Raw genomic sequence first — 22189 nt, forward strand, 5'->3', positions numbered from 1 at the left:
CACAACTCCCATAATGCACTGCGGGGCGCGCTTGGACAATCAGACTATGTGGCGCTTTGAATGACATTCGGGACGCCCTATCAGCCGCCAGTGGGCGGGTCCCGGGGCCGGTGCCAGCAGGGCCGGGCAAGAGCGAACCGCAGCCGGGCCCTGGTACGACGGCTGTGCTAGTGTTCGCTGCCCGGCTTTCACCCGCTGTTCCTCACCAAATCAACCTCTCTGACTGCTGGGCACGGAGAATGCGGCTTCCACCGCCTGGTGACCCAGATTCCCAATGCTGCCGGGGTAAAGTGCCTCTATGCACAGCTGCGTTATCGACCCCGAATCCTGCGTAAAGCTCCCCATGGCACTTGGAGAACGATGGGCAGCCGGCTGCTAAGGGCAGGGCCGGCCCTGGATGCCACAGCCGCTTGCACTGCTCGCATCAGCCTCCTCTTACAGCCCTGCCGCGGGCTCCTGGAGCACTGTGGAGACACAGGACACCCAGGCTAAGCGCGGACTGCAGTGAGGAGCCGGGGGCCGTGCCCGCAGGCAGTTCCGTGCCCGCGGAGCTCCCGGGGTACCGGGCCTGGAGCTGCGCCCTGCGCGCCCGGCAGGGGGCGCTACAGCCCCGCCCTGCACCCGACACCTCCGCGCCTGCGCACTGTGCCCGCCAGCCCCGCGCGTGCGCCCCGCGCCCCCGCGCCGTCCAACCGACGCTCCCCGCCCAGCCTCGCGGCACCGTGCGCATGCGCACCGCACCCTCTCCCGCCCCCTCCCACCCTGCCGCACCCCCCCGGCCGCTCGGCGGGCGATGCGGAAGGAGCCCCGAGATTGCTGAACTGGGCCGAGGCCCGGCGGGGCTCCTGGCAACCCCCGCGGCGTCGCTGCCAGCCGGGCCCGCGGGGCAGGGCTGGGAAGGACGGGGACCCTCCGCCGGCCGCTGAGGTGAGGGGCGGGGTAGGGCAGGCCGTGAGTGACGCGCGGCTCAGCCAACGGGGAGGACGCGCTGCGGGGGCCCCGCCCCTGCGGGGGCTCTCGCCAGCGATGATTGGCTGGCGGGCCGTGCGCCGTGTCGGGCCTCGTGCGCGGGCCCCGCCCCCCGGGTACGGCGGCCTGGGGGGGGCGGCCCGGGACTGGCCCGGGCACCGGGGGGGGCGGCCCGGAGGCTTGAGGGGTGGCCCGGTAGTGGTGGGGGCCGTCCGGTGGCCTGCGAGTCCGGCTCCCCCCTGCGGCGCCCCCGCCCGCCGCTGCCCGGCGTGTCACCGTCCCGGCGGCCGCGCGCTGCTGGCGGTGACTGGGATCGCTCTCGTAAGGGCGCACGGTCGGGCGGCGGCAGCCCCCGGGCGGGCTGTGCCTTGCGAGCCCCGCTGGCGAGTGCTCGCCCGCCGGTTTTCAGCGGGTTATCCCCTCCGCCCGTCAGGACCGAGGGGCGGCGACGGCCGCGGTTACTATCAAAGCCGTAACCCTTGGGCAGCGCCGCCCGCCCGCTGCCGCCGCCGTTGGGCAACGTTGGGCCGGCGGAGGGGGCGGGGGCACCGGGCCCTTTAACGGGCGGGGCGGGGGCGGGGAGGGGCGGTGCCGCCGCCGCGGCGCTCCGGGACTGGCGGAGCGCGGCCGGGCCGGCCCGCAGCTCCAGCACAACGAGAGCCGCCTTCGTCCCGGCCCGGCCCGTTGCCGGCCTGCCAAGGCGCTGCCCGCACCCGGTGAGACCTGGGGGCTGCTCGGAGCGAGCCGGGGGGGGGGGGCCCGGGGCCGGGGGATGGTGTCCCGGGAGGGGGGTGTTACGGTGGGTTCTTCGATGCGGTGGCACCCGGAGCCTCGGCGTAGAGCTGCGGGGGTGAGCTCGGTCTAAGCATAAGCTGTCGGTGGTAATGGCGCGGGCGCATCTAAGAGCTGTGGCATTAACCGTTTCGGTGCCTCTCTCCTCCTCTGTGCGAAGGTCAGATGTTGCCATCGGTCTCGAGGAAGAGGAGCATAGCCGGGACCTGCTAAGCGCTGATCTGCTTGTGCCCCGGACCATGGACTCATTGAGGGTGCCCCAGGTGTGAAAATGTCCAGCAGTAACCGGGAGTTGGTGATTGACTTTGTTTCCTACAAGCTCTCGCAGAAGGGGTACAGCTGGAGCCAGCTGGAGGAGGAGGATGATGAGAACAGGACTGACTTTGCGGCGGCGGGGGAGGACGAGATGGACGGCGTCCTCAACGGGAGCCCCTCCTGGCATGCGCCCGCCGCCGGCCACGTAGTGAACGGGGCCACCGTGCACCGGAGCAGCCTGGAAGTGCACGAGATCCGGCGGGCGGCCGATGTGAGGCAGGCGCTGAGGGAGGCGGGGGACGAGTTCGAGCTGAGGTACCGGCGGGCGTTCAGCGACCTCACCTCTCAGCTCCACATCACCCCTGGCACGGCCTACCAGAGCTTCGAGCAGGTGGTGAACGAACTGTTCCGCGATGGGGTGAACTGGGGCCGCATCGTGGCTTTCTTCTCCTTCGGGGGGGCCCTGTGCGTGGAGAGCGTTGACAAGGAGATGCGGGTACTGGTGAAGCGCATTGTGTCGTGGATGACCACGTACTTGACCGACCACCTAGATCCCTGGATCCAGGAGAATGGCGGATGGGTAAGAGCTCCTCTCTGCAGCGCCGGGGGGGTGGCTGCCCGTGGCCTCCCTCATTTCAGGCTGGCAGTGGGGCCGGTCAGACCGGAGCAGTGTTTGTGCTGGTGCTTGTCCTGGCCCTTGCAGGGAGATAAAGGGGCGTGTGTGGCCTTTCCCTCTCTGTTCTTAACACTCTGTCCCAAGAGGGTCAGTCCACCACAATGACACAAGCAGTTTGTGCTCAGATGTGTCCTTCTCCCTGTTTCTTCTCCATTTCCCTGGATGTTATGTAAGAGACCATTTTTCCTTTGGAAATTTAATGTCATCCGAGCTTGTTCTTCAAGCAGAGCCCTTGCTCTGGGGGATATTCCTGGTGTCATTAACAGCAGGGAGTGGAGCTTCCTCCTCTCCAAGACAGTGCTGTGGTGGGCTGGCTGGTGGTTTCCCGAGGTAACAGCTACTTCTTCATTCTGGAGACAGCACTGTGCCTTGCTCATGGTGAAGTGAATCCCCCAGCAGATCCCAGCGGGTGGGTGGGCTTCTGGGACTGTCTGAGCTGGTGTGGTGGGAGCCAGAGCTGAGGTGGGGGCAACCCCTGTGCTGAGGAGCTGCTAAACCTGCAGCTGCTTCTCCCTTGGCAGGGAGCAGTGCTCCCAGCTGCCCCAGCAGCAAACCCCGGGAGCTCTCAGTAGTGAGGTATTAACATGAATAAGCATTTCTTCAGGAAGCATTCTTGAAATGCCGGGTCCGGCTGTGCGGTGCAGCCTGGGACTGCCGGCGGGAGGTATATGACCTACAGATGTCTGAGTTTTCATTTGGCTTCTGCATCCCAGTGATTCCCTGCTGGAGTAACCTTTACCGGTTCCCACTGGAAAGAGTTCATGCTGTCAGGCATCGGCATCTAAAACGGTGGGGAATCGCCTCCTTGCTGGGAGCTGAGACCTCTTGGCCCCCTTCACCTCACAGTCCATCAGCAGAACCCCATATTTTGGGAAGGGGATGGGAGCCTTGGAGCTCAGCATTGTGCTCTGCACCTTCCTGACAGAGGAAAGGCTCTCCCCAGTTCCCCGTGCCTAGCCAGCAATGCTGGGGAACCTGGAGAAGAGGGGGAGCCGGTGCACCCAGGGAGAGGGAGCCAGTTCCTGAAGGGTGCAGGAATTCCAAGAATGTAGCCGCCCTGGGGCACTGCCTGGGTGGGGCTGCTCAGGCAAGGAGAGGAGCTTGGTTTCGATTAATAACCCGGGATCTGCTGGCCATTTCATCTGGCTGTATCTGGCCCATTAGCTCTCTCATCCTGCAGATAACCCTGGCCAAATTCAGAGGTCCTTCCCCCTCCCTCTGGCCTTGGCTTTTAAAGCCACAGATTAGTCTTGGAATTGAGTGATCAAATTGAGGTTTCCAAGCTAGTGTGGCTGTTGCTGTTAGTGACGGATCGGGCTGTATCCTGGAGACCTAGGCGATAATGCAATCTGATTTTTTGTAAATGAACTCTCTGGGGGATTTAGATTAAATCACTGGTGGAAAATCACTGGTCCCTGCTTGCAGGGAATGAAATACCTCCTCCCTCTGTTCCCCACCCCCAACCATGACGATTCAGACTCTTCAATTTTTTTGTGTCTGTCTCTAAATTAATTGTTTGGAGCAAATATTTGTTCAACAGATTGCGGAAGGGTCAGGACTCCTCTCTATCTGACCCGCCCACCAGCTCTTGCTTTGAAAATCGCCGTTTCCCACTCAGGGGACAGCCTTGCTCTCTTGTTCTAACCTTGAACCGGGCTTCTAACTTCCCTCCCCTGGCTGTGCTGCTCTGCTGAGAGCTGAAGGGGAGCTGGGCAGGGTGATGAAGGCCAGAGTAAGGGGGATCCACCTCACCAGCCACCTAAAAAACAAGGCCAGGCCTGCGGCTGTTGCCAGCCTGTTGCAAACCCCAACCAGTGCCTGTTTGAGGTCTCAGCCATAGCTTTCCCCCACGCTGAGGTTTTACTGTGTCCCTTCTCGGGGGCATCCGTCCCAGTCCATGCCAAGGGACGGAGGCCATGAGAGCTCCCGGGTGCCTCATGTGTGGGGTGTGCGTGGGGATGCTTCGCTTCCCTTCGCTCTCGCGCGATTCCAGCTGCAGGGAGAAAGCCGCTGGCCCGCTGCCAGCTCTCCCTTGCAAGAGCAGTGCCACCCTCCTGCCCTGGCTGTGCTGGAGCCGTCCCTCTCCCGCCGCCCTGTTTGCGCAGGGAGTTGTGTTTGGTGCATCGGAGCTGTTAGAGCCTGTCCCATGCAAACAAAGCGCTCCTGAGAGGTGCAGCAGGCAGGTCCCGGTGAGACGGATGCAAGTTCTGGCAGGCCTGCTTGGCAGGGCCCAGGTGGTTTGTGCTTTGGAGAGCTGCAGCACTGCTCTTCCTGAAAAGCCCCTCTGAAAGAGGGAAGGAGCGTGGCTCCGTCACAAGTGCTGCACAGCACGGTTGTGTAGGAAGCTCTGTTTCATTCACCACCAGTGGAACAAAGGCAGCATAGGGTGGCTGCGGGGTGCAGGTGCCTTTGGAGGCTGCTGCGTGCTGGGCTGTAGCAGTTCTCTTGAGAAATCATTTTCTGAGGCAAGGGGGAAATGGTAAATCTCACTCCATAGCGTTAACATGGGAGTGTTTTGTCACTGCCTTGGTTTGCCCTCCTCTCTGCAATCTGGCACTGGGAAAACAAACAAACGAGAGCAACCCAAGGGGAACATTTAATAACCAGTCAGAAGAGAGCTGCTGCCTTGGCAAGCCATCAGATCCATAGAAGAAGCTTTCCTGGGGCAGTTGCTTTGGCCAGGACCAGATCCCACTAGCCATGAAGTTCAAATGGTGATCCCAGTGGGTATCAGGAGTCATGGAGGGAGAAATCTGGTGAGTGGGAAGGCAGGAGGGGGAAGCACAGAGCAAGCAGGAAAGAGCCTGGCAGGCAGAGATGTACTGACCGTGCTTAATCTGTTTGAGAAAGGAAAGTGAGCAGTAGTTCCTGCCTGGCTGTGACCCTCCAGTGCATGACAGCTCTTCCTTCAAGGCTAAACCCACATTCAGAGTGGGATTTAAGGAGGGTGTTCTGGAGGGGCTTGGAGATATATCTGTGAATGGCAAGTCAAAGGTTTCCTGTTTGTGGGGCCAATGGTGGGAACCAGTATGAGGGGGCTGTGAAAGCAAAAGCATCTTTGTCACCAGTCACATCTGAATCCCAATAAACTGGGCTAGGCTGAAGGAGGATGGACTAATTCCTGTGATTGCGTGGTGCTTCCCGGGCTCTCAGCTGGCCCTGGCCACACAGGACTTTGTGTGCTGGGACATGTGTTGTGTTGCTCTGCAGTGGACTGGAAGCTTGTGGTTCTCTTTGGGGAAAACCCTTTGAAGATTTCAATATAGCAAACTCATTTTCTATCTTTTTAGTTTTTTCTGAATGGTAGGAAATGACTCAGCCTGTGTCATATGACAGAGTGCAGCTGGGATTTCGTCCTGTGCTCTGGCTCCAGGCTCCTCAATGGTTTCAGATTGAGAGCTACGCTTTGATTCTCAGCTCTTGGGAAACACTTCTTGGCCTTGTGCCATCACCCAGGTATCCTGCACAAGCTGTCCCTGCCACCACCACGTTACCTGGGAGTGTCATTTTCCAAAGCTCTGCCCTTCTGAGCATTGAACATGTTGGTTTTCAGGTATGTCCCAGCATTTCTAATCCTGTTTGAGATCCCAGCACTTCTAATCCTGTTTGAGATTGTTTTCACGTGCTGGCCACCACACCACCACCCAGCAGAGCTGACTGTGGAGGTGACTGAGCATAGCCAAGGCCACACTTTGCAGTCTTGGAGATGAATTCTATGGAGACGGATTGTGAGAGTTGAGGTTGTTCAGCTTGGAGAAGAGAAGGCTCCAAGGAGACCTTAGAGCCCCTTCCAATGCCCAAAGGGGTTCCAAGAGAGCTGGAGGGGGATTTTGGACAAGAGGATGGAGTGACAGGACAAGGGGCAATGGTTTCACACTGGCAGAGGGCAGAGTCAGATTGTATGTTAGGAAGGAATTTTTCACTATGGGGGTCCTGAGGCCCTGGCACAGGTTGCCCAGAGAAGCTGTGGCTGCCCCATCCCTGCAAGTGTTCACAGCCAGGTTGGGCGGGGCTTGGAGCAACCTGGGATAGTGGAAGGTGTCCCTCCTCGTGGCAGAGGGGTTGGAACAAGATGAGCTTTAAGGTCCCTTCCAGCCCAAACCATTCTGTGAATCCCCTTCAGTGGCCTGTGGAGCTCAGCTGGGCTGTCACTTTGCACTTTGGCCTCTGCAATTATTTTACAGCCTTGATCCCTTGCAGCTGAGACCATGGCCCCATTGTCATCACCTGCTTGGGGTGAAAAAAATACTGTCCTTCTGCCAGCAGAGTCCCCCCAGTCCCTTCACATTCCTGTGTGTTCCTCCCTGGCTTTGGGAGCTGCTGGCAGGGTCTTGGCTCAGACTGTCCTGCCTGGAGTGAGCAGCCCATGTAGCTGTATCCTCACTGACGGCTGGAGAACTGGGCTCGGTAGAGCCCTGGCAGCTCCTCACCCTGCCTGCGACCTGGGAGGCTTTTCTGCAGTGCTCTCCAGGAAATGCCATTGGAATGACTTCCACTGCAGCTTCCTGCCCGGCCCGCAGCAGCATTCCTGCCACTAGACCGAGAGCGATGCAAAGGCTGATTTCAGAGCTTTGCTCTTCACCCCCTTTGCTCGTTTTCCTTCTCTGGGGCCCTGCCTGTTTTCCGTGCTGCCTCTCGGTGTGCGGTGCAGTTTGATTACGTTCCTTAGATGTGTGATTAGAGCAGGCGCCTGGAAAGCCAAGCTCCTGCCCGTGGCTGGCTGTGGCTCAGAGCAGCCCACTTAACCCCGGGGTCCTTCAGCGAAAGGGATAACGTTTCCTTCCCTCCCAGGGGAGCCACTGGCAACTCGGATTCGTAAAGCACTCTGAGTTCTTTAATCCGAAGAGCTGAGTGTCATTTAAAAAAAGATCTGTGAAATAATTAACAAACTGTTTCTTGCTGCTCTGTGTTCACAGCTGCTCTTGGCAATGTCATTCCGCCTGCTCATCCTGCTCCTCCCTGATGCTGGAGCCGGGTCCCCGGAGTGTTGCCTGGGGTCTCTCCCCGTTTCAGCAGCAATGGGGTGTCCCAGTGCAGCAGAAGGGGTGGATGGGAACAACGTTCTCTCTTTTTCCCAGTGAATGCTGCAGCTTTCTGTACGTGTCTGGGGCGCTGTGCCTGATTTCTCTGGAGCTTCTGTACAGTTTGTGTACGTGGTTTCCACCTGGGAGCAGTGACACGCCTGCGGCACACACCGGGTGCAGATGAATGGTGGTGCAATGCTCCAAGACCTTTGCTTAAGCTTCTCTCTCCATGGGTTTTTACCAAGCAGCTGATGGCTGTGAGCACAGTCCCGTCTTGACGTTACAAGGAGTATTTCTCTAGCAGCTCTTTCCCCACTAGCTGTAAAGCCAGAGTATTCCCAGGAGGAGCTGGGGGAAGGGAGGGGATGGATATCAGTTGAAGAAGTGTTGCAGACCTGCTGAACCGAGAGGCGAGGAATTAATGGTGGCTTCTGCTGTGGGAGCAGAAGGGGGCTGGGGGCAGCTACTCTGTCCCCCCTGGGGATCCTGAGAGCAGCGGGGATGTTGACCTACGTGCTGACTCAGAGCACAGGTATTCACTGCGAGTGGCTCTGCCTTGTGGTGGCAGGAGAGCAGCCACGCTCTCCTCCACCCTCTGCTCTCCTCCTCCACCCTCCCGCGTGGGATGTTGCCCTTAAACACTATTGTTCTGAGCCACTAAAGATTAACACACAGAGTGGAGGCATGAAAGGGAAGCGGCGTCCCTCGATGCCAGGGCACTCCTTGCTTTACTGCCCTGGCCTTGGACGGGGAAACTTCCTCCTCCCTGCTCCTCACCTGGAAGGATGTGCGGAGGGGTGCTTGGTACAGGATCTCTCTGAAGTCCCGCTCCTAATCATCCTTGGGATGCCAAGAGCTAAAGTTAGGGAACACGCATTCCAGAGGCGTGGGAGAGGTGCGCCCACGTAGCGGGGCAGCAGTCTCAGGGCACAGGCTGGTCCTGCCGTGTTCAGGTGGGGAGAAGGGTTACTCTTTGCTGCAGCAGCTGAACAACCCTGTGCTCTGGAGCGAGGGTGCCGAGGGCTGCCGGGAGGCAGAGCCGTTAGCAGATGGCTCCAGCTGGCCCTACCGGGGAGCAGGTGTGGGTTTCGGGGGCAGCCTTTTAAGAGAGATGTCAGTTTTGAACCCGGGAGGCTCAAGGGGCTGAGCCGTGGCTGCCACGACTCGCATGCTGGGGAGCTGTGACCTAGTTGTGCTGTAGAAATGCTCGGTTTATTTTTTATTTTTAGGTATTTTTGCTTATTTTATTCTCATGTTTAATTTAGTTAGCAAAAAAAAAAAAAAGAGAGAATCGGGAGGGCTGAGCGGTGCTGGGAAGGACTGCCTGCAGGCGGGAACGCCCGCTGCAGCTCCAGCATCTCTCTCCAGCCGCCCGTGTCTTCTCTCGGACACGTGCTCACGTGTACCAGCCCAGTGCTGTCTCTCAGGATCTCTTTAATGGGAAACCCAGTGCACTCAGCGCTGCTGCCTGCCTGCCTGCCTCCGGGGTAGCGAGGGAGGGAGGGAGGAGCGGGATTCAGAGCGTTAACCAGAGAGGCTCCCGTGGCCACGGGGACTGTTTGAGTGTTGTGCTGTAACTGGTCTGCCTTCCCTCTGCTGCTGGGAGCAGGGAGCTGGGGGAGCCTGGTGTTTCAGGGGGCTTTGGGCTGGTTACTCTTTCAACGGCTGCTTGCCCCTGCAGTGGCACAGTGTGCCCAGGGAAGGGTAATAGGCTGTATCTGCAAAGAGGGAAGTTTCAGGGGTCTGTGCAATTCCCTTGGGGAGAGCTGCTTGAATTTATTGCATTATCCTCCTTCCTGCTCAAGCTTGTGTTTCAGCTGTGTCTGCAGACGTAGCTGCTGATTTAAGTAGATCCAATTAGTAGCTAGCTCCTGGCATCAGTATCCTGCTCCGGGAGATGAGCCCTGGAGATGAGGAGCCTCCAGTGGGAGCGGGGCTGGGCTCAGCTCTTGAGCCCCCACTCCTGATCTAGGATGGACCTGGAGGTCCCTGGCTCACAGCCCTGCACCTGAGCTCAGACAGACACTGAGGCAGGTGTCCTGCTCTATGCTCTGCCTGGCCAAGAACAAAGAGCAGGCAGGTTCTCCCTGCCTCTACTGCTGCCAGACAGGTGCTCTTAAGACTGAAATCAAACACTCAAAAAAGTAACAAGTTGGCAGCAGGCAGGGCTTGGAGCAGGAGCTGGAGCTGCTCCCACCAGGAGTGTGAGGGGCCATGGAGCAGAGACGTGCATGACCTGGCTCCTGGGGTAGGACTTGAAAGGGAGCTGCTGGAGCTGGCTGCTTCCTGAAGGAGCATGGAAGGGTTTTCTTCTCTGCTGGAGGGTGAAGGGCTCTTTGGAAAGCTCAGAGAAGTGGTCTGGGCTGGCACGGAGCTGGTTTGGTTTGAATGCAGCTAATGTCACGCTCAGGTGGAGCAGGACAGCTGTCTGCCTGCATCACTTCTCCAAATGATACCAGTCCCATTTGCCCCTCTCTCTGGTTTGTGCCACCACTGAGGCTGAGGAAAACTGGGGACACTACAAGAGTTGTACAGGGACACGGCTGGTGGCCGTATGTGACATTGCTCTGTGTGTGTGGCTCGTGGTGAGCTGGCTCAAGGTTTGGGCTGGGATGTGGGAGCTGAGTGTGTATGTGGCCCTGGGTAGAGCCTGGGTGACATATGGCTTACGTATGGAGAAAATGAGGTGTTGCTACCTGTAAATGGGCCATAATGGAGTGTTGCAAGTGCCTCCATCCTGTACTGGTATGGCTCACCAGCGTGTTAAACTTGCTGGAGAGCTAATATCTTTTAATAGAGCAACTGACCTCATTTAGAAGCTTCCAGTGCACCAGCCAGTGATTATTTCATGCAACAACATGCATGGAGGAGCCCAGGGCAGAGCACAAAGTCTCCTTCTCATGCTGCACCACTCTCTCCCACGTTTGCTGCATCAGCTGCCTACTGTGCTTCCTGCCCTCAAGTCAGCAAGGATTTTGCTAAAATGGACTTTGTGGCCTGAATCATTTGAGATTTCATGTGGAGTAACAGGAAGTGAAAACAGAATGAGCACATCTTCCTCCTCTTCCTGCACCTCCACCCTTTCCCCTTTTTTCATTCAAGTGGCACATAAGAATTACAGCAGCCTTGTGAGGTCCTGGGGCTGACATGGGAAGTGGTGAAGCTTGGCTGTCACCCCTCCGGGATGCTGGAGGACGAGTGGCTGAGGCAGAATTGGGCAGCCATTCCCCAGGGCCCATCTCCCCTGAGGACTGTCCCTGCCCGTTATCCATGGGCCCTGGTAACACTGCCATTCCCTTTGGGATGAGGCTTGCAGTGAGGGTGAGGGCCAGGGAGAGCTGTCAGCATCGCCCACTCATCCCCTGGCAGGAGGGAACGTGGCTCAGCAGCCGGGCACACGTGAGCATGGCACATCTCCTCGGCACAGGTTTCCCCACGGTTACACAAGGGCACGATTGCACAGGAGCTGTGACGTCCGGGAAGAGCAATGACAAGGTGAAAACTGAGCTCGGTTCCCCGGGTGTGGGTGACCCTGCCGAGGTGCTGTCCGGCACAGCGAGTTGGCCATGGCACTCGTGCTCCCGGCCCCGTGGGCGGCAGATAACCGGGACATGAAAGCAGGAGCCTTCCCTGCCCCCCGAACGCGCCCCTCGCACAAAGGCTGCTCTGCTGCGGGGCTCAGACACCATCTGTCCGGTGGGGAGAAGCATCAGAGAGACCGTCTTTCCTCGGACTATTCCACTTAATGCCCTTTGGAAAACAATCCCATTCCCAGCAGGTGCTAATCTCTTGAGTGGATCCGGCTCAGCCAATGTGTTCTTCGCTGTGCCTTTGTACCAGAGCCGTGTTGCCTGCCAGCCGTCCCGCTGCCGAGCGGGACCGATGCCGGCCGGGGCTGCGGCACCTTCGGGAGCCCTCAGCCCGGTTAGCTCTGGGAGAAACACTGATGAAAGATGGATGCAAGTGGATTAGTCATTCACATCGTCTCCGGCTTTAATACACATGAATGTTTCAGCAGATTTCTGGAACGGAGAGCGCAATTCCCTGCTCTCCATCTCGTGCTGTGCACAGCAGTCTCCCGGGGCAGGGACGGGGGTTACAGCTGTCACCGTAGCCTCTTTCATGTATTTGGAAAACGCTGAAATTGTGCTGAATGGTGTGGGGTTATTGCAGGTTCCCTGGAGCCGGTGATGAAACCAGTTTGACAGGAGGCTGCCACGGCAAGGATTAGGGCTGGAATGTGCTAGTGAGGGTTTGTTTCTGGTTAGAAAAGAGCTGGCTTTGGACCGGGCTAGGCTGGAGCCCTGAAGGTCTGTTGGGCTTTGGCCCCAGGGGCATCCTGCCTGCCGGTCCCCCCACCCTGCAGCCCCACAGCGAAGCCCCTCGGCTCAGTGGGAGGAGAATGAGGAGGGGATGTGCTTGTTTAATTGACCCTTTTGAATTTATGGCTGCTTCCTTCAGAGTCGCAGGTTTCAATGAATGGAAAACCCTGGGGTTTGGGCAGGAACAGCACCCCAACACCCACAACACCCCAACGCCACCGGCTCCCGGGGCAGGAGAGGCAGTGGGTGGGTGGCATTCCCTGCCATTGTCATGGAGATCAGCAGCTGCTTCCCTGGAGGTCACCATTTGCATAACAGTTAGAGCTGAGTCTCTGGAGTATTTGCACCTGCAGTGTGTTGTCCCCAGAGCCCCTTCCTCTCCCTGTGTCCCCAGAGCCCCTTCCCCACTCCATTCCAAGCCTGCCCAGGGTTGCTGGTGGGGGCCAGGGGGATGAACTATAGATCTTCCCTGCCCATAGAAGGGGATTGGAATTAGATGGTCTCTTTAAGGTCTCTTCCAACCATTCTAGGATTCAGTGTTTCTGTGGAGAAGGTCTGACACTTCAGCCTTGGATGGCAGGTTCCCTTGGTGTGCTCCTGTGTCTGAGGCTCACCTTGACCTCAAGTCCTGATACTGCAGGCAGGGCTGTGACTGATACAGTCACACTCTGTTCCTGCTGCCCTCCTTTCCAGGCTGGGGGTGGTGGGGGCCACACAGGGATATGGTATCAGGGGAAGCAGGACAGAGGGAGAGCCTCCAGGATGTCTCTTCCACTCTCATATCACATAGGGACCCACAGAGCTTTGTTTACAGGATCCTAGTGGCATCCTTTGGGAATACTTATGTTTTCTTTTGTTCTTAAAACTCTCAGCTGCCTTTTACCCCCTGTGTTTCACCTCCAGCTTCGCATATGCCAGTCCCATGTGGTGAGCTGGCAGCTCATGGGGGCTCTGGGAGCAGGTTGCTGTCGATGCAGGGCTTTGTTGTGGTCTGTGCTGAGCTGCTGCCTTTCTTTTTCCGTCCTTGTCTCTCTGCTCAGCACAAAACTGTTCCCAGCATCTCATTAACAAATGTCTGGTCATCCAGATGACTCCGCTCCTGGCCGGCGGTTGCTTAGACCTCTGAGCAGGAACACAGCTGTACTTACAGCAAAGGTAAAACAGAAACAGCCTTGTTTTCAAGGGAAACATTGCCTCGTGATGAGAATGCCTGGGTTGGGAGTCAGATGCTGTGGCTCACGCTGCTGGCTTGCATACAGCTCTGGGGAAGGCATTTAACCTCCCTGCATCTCTGTTGATCCATCTGGGAACAGTGCTGACTTATCCCACGGGAGGTTTTGGAGGATCAACTCATTTTTGATAAAAGACATGAGGATACTGGGGTGGGAAAGGTTGCTGTGCATGGTGAGGTGGTTGCTGTGGGTGTCTGGCTGGGTGGGAAGCCCCAGAGCTCCTGCTGGGATCTGAGCCTCCGTGTCAAAGTCTGACCAAGTGCCACCAGTTCACCTGAATACTGCCAGTAGTGCCTGGCTCTTCTCTGCTGGTTCTCAGAGCTTTGTACTGGTGTTCCCAATTACCTTCATACCCTTCAGTGTCTTGTGCAAGGCAAGCTTTGAGCCCCCAAACTCAGAGCCCTCCCCTCTCTGCTCTCCCGCCTCCCCAGAGGCCAGATGGGGATTCACTGCCCACATCTGCTTCCTTCACCTGCCCTCATGGCTTGATGTCACCGAATCCTCTTTCCCCAAGTGTTGAGGCTTATCTTGAAAGAGGAACCTGCTCTGCTCACTCTGAATGGGATCCAGCAACTGTTCTCCCTCCCGTGTAGGCAGCACTGGTGAATGAAACCAACGAAACCGGTGAGAGCCTCAAATTTTGGGTGTTCCACTTCCCAGGCCAGGATGTGAGTGGTGTCTCAGCCAGATCTCATGCTTTGTTGATCTGCTCTCCCACCCGAGACAGAGCACTTTAGGTTAGACCTGCTCCTCTTGCCTCTCTTGTGTGTTGGCACTGGGCAGTGTTTAAATGGCTGCTGCACCCCCGTGGTGCTGGGTTGCAGTTTGGGGCACTGCAAGTGTCCAGAGAACCTCTGACACTGCAGAACCTTCCTGCCCCACCTCTGTGGGGTGGTGGAGCCTGACTCTCCGGGTCCTCTGCCTTGTGCAAGAAGCACATGGAGCAAGGAGGGAAGCCCCCCTCACCCCAGTTCCCCCAGCAAATGCTGGTTTAGGCTTCAGCAAGAAAACTGTGCTTCCTTCCCCAGCTCTGGAGAGGGGAGGCCAAGGCAAGGGATGGCCTCTTGCGTAGGAATAACGTCTCTGCTTCCTCATCCCCTGCCCCAGAGCGTCCTCCTCTGGGACGTGTCAGTCACCCGGGGTGGGAAGGGGATGTGACGGGTGTTCAGCAGTGGAACAGGGTGTTCAGCAGTGGAACAGCCCGTCCCCTCGGGTGAAGAGGCCCACTGGCACAGGGAGAGAGAGCGGCTGGGACACTGACGTGCTGTTGCTACCATAGTCCTTGTGATTGACTCAGGAATTCCAAATATTTCCTCTCAGATAAAGGTGACTGGGGGGAGGCCAGAAATATCTGGACGTGTCTGGGCTAGCCTGAGATCCCAAGCACCAGGACAGAGAGGTCAGGATCGGTCCTGGGAGTGCTGGGCTTCAGGTGTGGAGCAGTCAAGGCCCGGGGAGGTGTGGGAACAGAGCAAGCTGCCTTTCCCTAACCTTCAACCCCCTCCCCGAACAGGCAGGGAGGATACTCCTGCCTGTTTTCCCACTCCCTCCGGTCTGGGATCTGGTTCCCAGGGGACACATCTGGGATTGCAGTTGTGCAGGGGCTGAGCTGTCGCAGCTCCTGGGGCAGTTTTCCCGAGGAAGGGCAAGGCGCTCTCCTCGGGTGCCCTGCGGCCCCCAGCTGTGGATCCAGCAGCTGCTGCTCCCTTCCCAAGGGAAGGAGAAGGGCTCATGCCCCCTCCCTGCCCGTGCCGGGCTCTGGCCATGCTCCCCTCCGTCTGTAGCACCCGATAGCTCTGCGTTCACCATGCGCCATTTATCTCTCCTCCAGCAAACACTTCCTTTTCTTAGAAGTAAGGGCTTCAAAACACACTTCTTGGAACTGCCTTTCCACAAGCTCGGCGGCACATGCCATGGAAAAAGCAGCAGGGAGAGCAGGCTGCCAGCCCTCCCTGGCTCCCTGCCTGGCCAGGGGAGGCCCTCTCCTGGTGCCTGTCCCATGGAGAGGCCAGGTGGCTGTGTGGCCCTGTCCTCCAAGGGGAGGACCATCCCTGGGGCAAGTGCCCTGGCACAGAGAGAAGGAACCCACAAGGATTGTCGAGTCCAATTCCTGACCCTGCACAGGGCAGCCCGACAATCCCACCCTGTCCCTGAGAGCATTGTCCAAATGCTCCTTGAACTCTGGTTCAGGCTTGGTGCCAGGATCACTTCCCTGGGGACCCTGTACCAGTGCCCAGCCACTCTCTGGGTGAAGAACCTTTTCTTACTGTCCAGCTTAAACCTCCCCTGGCACAGATGTTGTAAGGGTGGTGTTTTTGGACAAGGCTGTGCCTTCTACCCCAGTTCCCTGTGCCCTCCATCCCTGCCAGCCTGCTCTCAGTTTGCTGCTGCTTGCCCTGCCCTGTCACAGCTCCATGCTCATCACCACCTGTCAGCAGAGAGACTTCCTGTGCCAGAATTTAAGATACCCCCTCCTTGGGTTTGAGCTTTCCTCCCATCCCTCCTGCAGCACGTCACTGGCTGTTCCCTGGGTGAGGGGCCGGGCAGAGGGGCTGGCAGTGGGCAGCAGCCTTCACCTTTCTCCCTGGACAGCACCTGCCTGTGAGCTGCCCGTTCCTGTGGGGCTGGCACACAGTACAACACCTCCACGGATCCCATGCCAGCTGGCAGGCATGGTGGGAAGCGAGCTGCCTTCTGCCACTCCACGTATGTGGTGTGAATCATGGGGATGATTGTCACATCCCTGAAGAGGACTCTGAGTGAGGCGGCAGCAGTGTCATGCCCTGGGGTGAGTTAGCAAAGTCCCAAAGTCCCTGTTGTCCCAACACCCTGCCCTTGAGTCTGTGGGTACCTCCTCATGGTCACAGGGTGTGGAAGGCAGACAAGGGAGGTGGAGATGTTGGTGTTTGGTGGGAGGTGGAGAAGAGCCTTGGTGGCAGAAGTGGGTGCTGAGGTGCAGCCCGTCAAGGACCGGATCCCCTGTGGTGGGGAGGCCTGTGGCCATGGGGAGGGACACAGCCTGGCTCCCTGGGAGCGAGCGTGCAGGTCTGCTGCACACCTTGCTGTGAAAAGCCATGTGAGCTTGAGTGAAGGTGTGTGGCAAGGTGAGGAGATACCCCACAAGCTGTGACCGTGCTGGGGCTGTTTTGTGGGAGCTGGGAGACTGGCCCCATGTTCCATGAGTGACACGGGTGCCAACCATGACCTGGGCACCAAACCCCTGCAGTCCTGCGGCCGCAGGCTGTGGGCAGGTGTGGGAAGCAGCGTGCAGGCAGAGCTGCCAGACCGGGAGGGCAGGCAGGGATGCTGCTCCAGTCTGCGTGGAGCCCCTGATGAGGCATGACATGAGCACAGCGTCAGCTGGGCTTATCTCTGCTTTCCCAGAGCAGCCGGGTTACTGGAACTGCCTTCACTTATCAGGGAACAGGGGACCTTGTTGGGAAGATGGACTCAAGGTGCGACAGCATCAAGCCCCTGCTGACGCCAAGCTGCTGGCGATCCCTGAGCCTGGAGCTCGCAGCTCCCGCTCCCTCTGGACCTGTGGCTCCTGCTCAGCCCTGATAAACCTGGGAGATCCTGGGCCATATGTTTCCCTGCAGCCTGCCCAGAGACCCCTCCTGCCCTTCTGTGTGTGGCCCATGGACCCCAGCAGCTCTCCTCACAGTGGGCCAAGGTTCCTGGTGCCTGGGGCAGCAGGAGGGTTGGCAGCATGCCATGGGTGGGCTGCCTGGGCACAGACATGCCTGTTTTCAGGAGCAGTTCAACTCAGGTGGTCTCTCTCTGCCCTCCATCTCCCCCCTTCCAGGCCATGACCACCTATCCCCAGCCCCAAGGAAAGGGGCTGTGGTTCTTCTTAAATCTTCCCAGCTCTTGCTGCTGCTGGAGATGAAGGGCTGGAGGCGGCCGGCTTGGACGAGCTGGGCCGGAGCGACTGCATTCCTGGCCAAGCCTCGTGCTTGGCCTGCTCTCCTGAAGCCGTGGGAAGGCAGTAGTTTGGCGACCCAGTGTCTGCCTTTGCCACAGGGATTCATGAAATCCAGCTTGTGTTACGGAGTAACCTGTGAGGGCCAGGATGTAGGAGTGCCTGTCGTGCCGGGATGCAGCAGTGTGGTGATGAAATCAGTGGTGGGATACATGGTGTGGGCTCACAACTGTGGGCATCAGCCCTGCTGCTGCTTCCCCAGGCCTCAGCCAGGGAATGGAGCCCAGTGTGTTCCTGCTGCAATGATTTCTATCACACTTCGATGCTAATTTTAGAGAGCCAAGAGCACGTGATGCATCCCCTGCCCTGCCTGCGTGGTGTTCTCCTCGCAAATCCTTTCTGGCATCCTCTTCTCTCATGACTGGTCCTGTGCTTCCCCCATTGCCCTCTGTGCATGATTCAGAGTGAGGAAGCACAAGGCATCTGTCATCTGCCCGCTCCACACCATCGCTTTCCTGCCAGCAGGAGCCCGCCAGCCTTCCTGCCCCTTCCCTCTGTGTTCCACGCCCGCCCCTCTGCTCACTATTCCCTCTTCCCGCAGGAGCGCTTTGTGGACCTCTACGGGAACGATGCTGCTGCCGAGGTGAGGAAGGGCCAGGAGACCTTCAACAAATGGCTCCTGACCGGGGCGACGGTGGCCGGAGTGCTTCTGCTGGGATCCCTGCTGAGCCGCAAGTGACCCGCCGCCGAGCCCCCCGTCGCCAGGACGGCTGCGCCTTCACCGCCACATCCACTACACTCCGCTCCCAAGCACCGGCACCGGCGCGGGGGAGCAGCTCCTGGGTCCCGGCTGAGCACCACCCTGCTCCACGGAGTTGTCTCCCTCGTGCCGCCCAGCTCCTTTTATCGTAGCCCGTCTTATTTACTGTTCCGTTGTGTTTTAGAGGCGCTGAGGCCAATGCAGCACTTCAGCCACTGGCTCCCAGCGCTGGGGAGATCCAGGCAGCTGTGGGGCACAGGCTAGAAGGTGTCCCAGCCCTGCAGGGTCCTCCAGATCACGTGGAAGAAAATAAACGACTTATTTTTGCATGTGTGAGTGCGTGCGTGTGTGTAGATGTGTCACTAATATAAGGTTCCCCAGCCAGAGCAAGGGACAGGCTCCATGCCCCCATCTCCATGCTTAGGCACCGGGAAGAGGCAGGCTGCACAGCGGGATGGAGCTTCCCTGCATCCCTGTCCCGTCCTGGCTTTTCCAGGCAGAGCTCATCCCTGTGGTGGGGGGAGCAGGAGGAAGAGGCAGAGGCTGGGTGCAAGGAGCTCTGCCCTCAGTTAGTCCCCCAAGCCCTCTTCTCCCTGGACATCAGCTGCTGGGAGCTGCATCCAGTCCCTGATTGGGATGGTGTACAAGGCCCAGGGCTCTGTCTTGTTGGAAGGGTTCCTTGTCCTCTTCCTCCTCCTCCTCCTTCTGAATGTAGATGGCTGTGGGGCTGTGCTCATCTGTCCCCAGCCTGCTCCTCTGGGCTGGCGAAGGGGGAGAGCGCTTGTCCCTGGCACAAGGAGCTCTGCAGAGAGCTGGGACTGTGGTGTTCAGGAATGCAGAGCCAGGGATTGGAAAGGGCAGGGGGAGCGATGTCCTTCACAGGGGTGGCAAAGCCCAGGGAGCAGCCGATCCATGGGACCAGCAGGGAAGTAAGCCCAGAGGAGGTGAGAGAGAGAAGGCTGGTACTGGCTCAGAGCCATGCCGGCCACTGGGAAGCCTCTTTGGGGACAGTGGGAGCCTCTCCAGTGCTGTCCCGTTTGCTCGCAGTCCCATAGCGCAGGCAGATCCCTGGCAGATCCGTGCGTGGCTGTTACGGGTGCATGCAGTGACTGAGGTGTCTGGCTTCCCTCCCCCTCATCCCTCCCTTGCTCCTGCTGCTGCTGGAGCAGCGAACCTCCAGCCCTTAATAGCTTCCAGAATAAACCCCCTCATCCCTCAGAGCCCACCACTGGCGCACACAGCTCTCCACGCGGGCCTGTCGACGTACATACGCCCGCGCTCCGCTCTGTACAGGTCGAGTAGTTTTTAATTCATTTGTGAATACTCAATGCTATTTTTGTTATCTTGTCTGTCCGTATTTATGTGTGGGGCCACGCTCCCTGAAGAGGCCAAGGTGGAATGGAAGTGGGGGGGAGAACCAGATGCTCCAGGGGGCTCACTTGGCCACTGAGCACAGACTTGCACTCCCTGTGTAGGATCCGCTCAGATCCCACACGGGGAGCACAAGGACTAACATTAGCCCAAACGTTGAACGCTTCGGATTGCAGGTGGAGGTGATCCACTAATAAAGTTGTCATTGGAGCTGTTGGTGGTGCTGTGGTCTTTGCAAACGATGGGAATTTGGGCAACTTTGGGCCCAAAGGAGTTGCCTTCAGCGGAATGGATAGATGGGGATGGGGTCCTCTCCGTGCCCAGGGAAGGGTTGGGATGCTCCAAGGAGAGCTTGCTGTAGTTCCGAGGGGATGGGGAGGGGGAGGGATGGTACTAAGGGGTGATGGGGGCAGGAGAGCCCAGGACAGGCTCTTATCTGGGCTGGGGGTGGTGGTTTCGGAGACATGGGCTCAGCACCCATAGTCATGTTAGGGTGAGGACGGCAGGGGGCTCACAGCCTTACTGGGACCCACAATCCCCCCCTGCATTCCCAGGACTGTATGTCAAAAGGGGAAACCTCTCCAGCACCACCCTCCCTTTGTGGGGGGCTCATTCTGGCACAGTTTGAACCCCACGCAGGTAGGACCCCACAAACACTGGGGCTTTTTCGGGGTGTCACAAGCGTGGGGGACACTGGGCCACCCCCATATCCCTCCCACCGCAGGACGCTCCCTGTGCAGCTCAGCCTTCCCCAGACCCTCCTGTCGCTTCCGGGGGACCCCCGGAGCGTGGGGGGCAGCGGCCGGGCCCTTGACGGGCTCCATGGGCCGGCGGGATGAGGTGGGAGCCCACGGACACGAGCACCATCCCGTGGGCAGCGGGAGAAACTGCGCGGAGCTGCAGCCGCAGCGGATGCGCCGGGCGGGGGCAGAGGGGACCTCCATGGCCAAACACAGCCGTGAGGATTAGGGGAAACCCCGGTCCCCGAGGGCCACCAGCCCCCTTCCCAGTCACCGTGAGCCCCCCACAGAGGATGGGACCCCCACCCCGGCACAGCCGGAGCCCCACACAGCCACGGACAAGGCGGTGCCCCATCCCGGAGCTGGGAATGGGACCTGGGGGACATGGATGAGGAGGCTGCCCAAGACACCCCACAGCACACCGGGCTGAGCTATGATCCCAGATTTAATCCCTGCCAAGGAGGGGGGGTCTTTGAGTCCCACAGGTAGGCAGCACTGTCAGCCACAGGGTCACAACGGCGCCGGGATGGTGACAGAGATGGTGACAGGGACATGGCTGGAGGGTTCCCACGAGGCAGGCGGTCTCATGGCTCATATTGCAGGTCCGTGGCGATGAGCACGAAGTCCTGCAGGGAGTCAGGGTGAGAGAGGGGACATGGGGGACAGGGGGGACACCAGGAAGAGGGGACAGTGGTGGCACGCACCTCTTGCAGTGAGACTCGGGGTCTGAGCAGGTTGAGGCCATGTGGGAGAGGCAGAGGGATGCCAGCCTGGAGCCACTCTGTGGGGAGACAAAGGCATAAGGGGAGATGGGCCCGGGTGCAGCTGGGGGAGGTGGGGTGGGGACAGGATGGGGACAGCACTCACTGTTTGCTCGGGGGACCCCAAAAAGCCACAGCCCAAACTTCAGCAGGGTCTCCAGGCGCTTCACCTGCAGGATAGGCAGTCCCTGAGCCCGGCACAGAGCAGGCAGAGGAGCCCATGGTGCAGGCAGGGCTCAGCCCCCTGCCAGGCTTGCCTTGCACAGGGTCCACTGCACCCCTCAGACCCCTCAGACCCTGCTCCCAAGGTGATGTGGAATCCAAGGCTCCCCTTGGCTTCCCTGGCACAGCCACTCACCTCCACAGGGCCCACGTTTGATGCCACCTGTGTCACGCTGAGCCTGGAGGAAAAGATCAGGGTCAGAGCCAGGCGCAAGGATGGGAACTGTCCCTTCCCAGGGTAGAGAGAGGCTGAGCTCCATGGTGGGACTGGGAGCCCAGCAGAGTGGGTTCAGCTGAGGACCTAGTGCCAGCATGGCTGGCATGGATGAGAGCTGGGGCAGGATGGAGTCTGAGCAGGCAATACGGGACTCAGGGAGGCAAATGGCCAGAGGTGGGGAATAGGGAGCTCCCCAGGTACATCCCAGGGGAGTCCAGACCCAGCTCAGGATCAGACACTCACCCTGTCAGTCTCACAGTCCCCCCGAGCCTGTTCCTGGTGATGGTCGGCTTTCCTGTCACGTTGGCATCCTGTGGCAAGAAGAGGTGTTGGAGAGACCATGGCAGTGTCTGCAACCCATCAACACCCAATATCCCTCCAGGATCACCCAGCATGGCCCCAGCCAGGAGCACAGGCAGGACAGCCCCAGCCCAGCCCTTTGGAGTCCCCTGGCTCCCCGAGCCGTGGCAGCAGCAGCCACTCACGATGTTCAGCAGAAAGACGGGGGCACGGGTGGTGTTGGGCAGCACCACAAAGGCCTCGGCGGAGCTGAAGAGGGTCCCGTGCAGGGCGTCGGGGTGGCAGGAGAGCAGGGGCTGCCGGCGGGCCCAGAGGTGCAGCTCCATGGGCTGGTCTCCGTAGCGTTCCTGCAGCTGGAGGGGACAGGGCTGGGATGGCACAGAGCCACACTGGCACTGTCACCACCACGGGCCCCAATCCAAGCTCCACCATTGCCCTGCCCCGGGCGGGGTGCAGGCAGGGTGGGCAATGTGTCCTGCCCCTCAAATGTCCATGTCCTGTCCTGTCTGTGTCCCATTCTGTCTGCATCCCATCCTGCCTGCATCCCATCCCATGTCCCATCTCCCCTGCACCCTGTGTCCCTGTGTCTCATGCTGCCCGCATGCCATCCCACCTCCCACCTCCCC

General features: G+C 59.2%; 2 protein-coding genes across 5 annotated transcripts in view; one reads left to right on the top strand and one right to left on the bottom strand.

Annotated features, from left to right (window-relative positions):
• The first annotated feature begins 688 nt into the window (after positions 1-688).
• On the top strand, positions 689-19533 carry BCL2L1 (BCL2 like 1). 4 transcript variants are annotated; one of them, XM_027697149.1, is made up of 3 exons: positions 689-927; positions 1922-2596; positions 17794-19533. In XM_027697149.1, exons 2-3 carry the CDS (start codon positions 2033-2035, stop codon positions 17929-17931), a joined length of 702 nt encoding a protein of 233 aa, XP_027552950.1. In that variant the 5' UTR covers positions 689-927; positions 1922-2032; the 3' UTR covers positions 17932-19533. The 4 variants fall into 4 exon arrangements, with proteins under 4 accessions (XP_027552950.1, XP_027552952.1, XP_027552951.1 ...); XM_027697151.1 differs by having other exon boundaries at positions 770-927; positions 1927-2596; XM_027697150.1 differs by lacking the exon at positions 689-927 and adding an exon at positions 1556-1685 and having other exon boundaries at positions 1927-2596.
• Positions 19534-20606: 1073 nt separating this feature from the next.
• LOC113974446 (bactericidal permeability-increasing protein-like) overlaps positions 20607-22189 on the bottom strand; it is a 3629-nt gene continuing 2046 nt past the window's right edge. The window contains exons 10-16 of the mRNA XM_027697574.1: positions 21993-21999; positions 21749-21916; positions 21507-21574; positions 21183-21225; positions 20931-20994; positions 20768-20844; positions 20607-20689 (exon numbers count right to left, since the gene is read on the bottom strand). Coding sequence (XP_027553375.1) covers positions 20648-20689; positions 20768-20844; positions 20931-20994; positions 21183-21225; positions 21507-21574; positions 21749-21916; positions 21993-21999 — 469 coding nt within the window. The 3' untranslated portion in view covers positions 20607-20647. The remainder of the gene's footprint in view (positions 20690-20767; positions 20845-20930; positions 20995-21182; positions 21226-21506; positions 21575-21748; positions 21917-21992; positions 22000-22189) is intronic.

This window comes from Neopelma chrysocephalum, unplaced genomic scaffold (genome assembly GCF_003984885.1).
Source record: "Neopelma chrysocephalum unplaced genomic scaffold, ASM398488v2 Primary Assembly neopelma1_119, whole genome shotgun sequence".
In the NCBI taxonomy this organism is placed as follows: Eukaryota; Metazoa; Chordata; class Aves; order Passeriformes; family Pipridae; genus Neopelma; species Neopelma chrysocephalum.

Bases quoted from the DNA above. Each gene is read 5' to 3' on its own strand.
- BCL2L1 (XM_027697149.1), top strand. From the start codon at position 2,033: ATGTCCAGCAGTAACCGGGAGTTGGTGATTGACTTTGTTTCCTACAAG. The intron at 2,597-17,793 runs GTAAGAGCTCCT...CTCTTCCCGCAG, and splicing joins TCCAGGAGAATGGCGGATGG to GAGCGCTTTGTGGACCTCTA.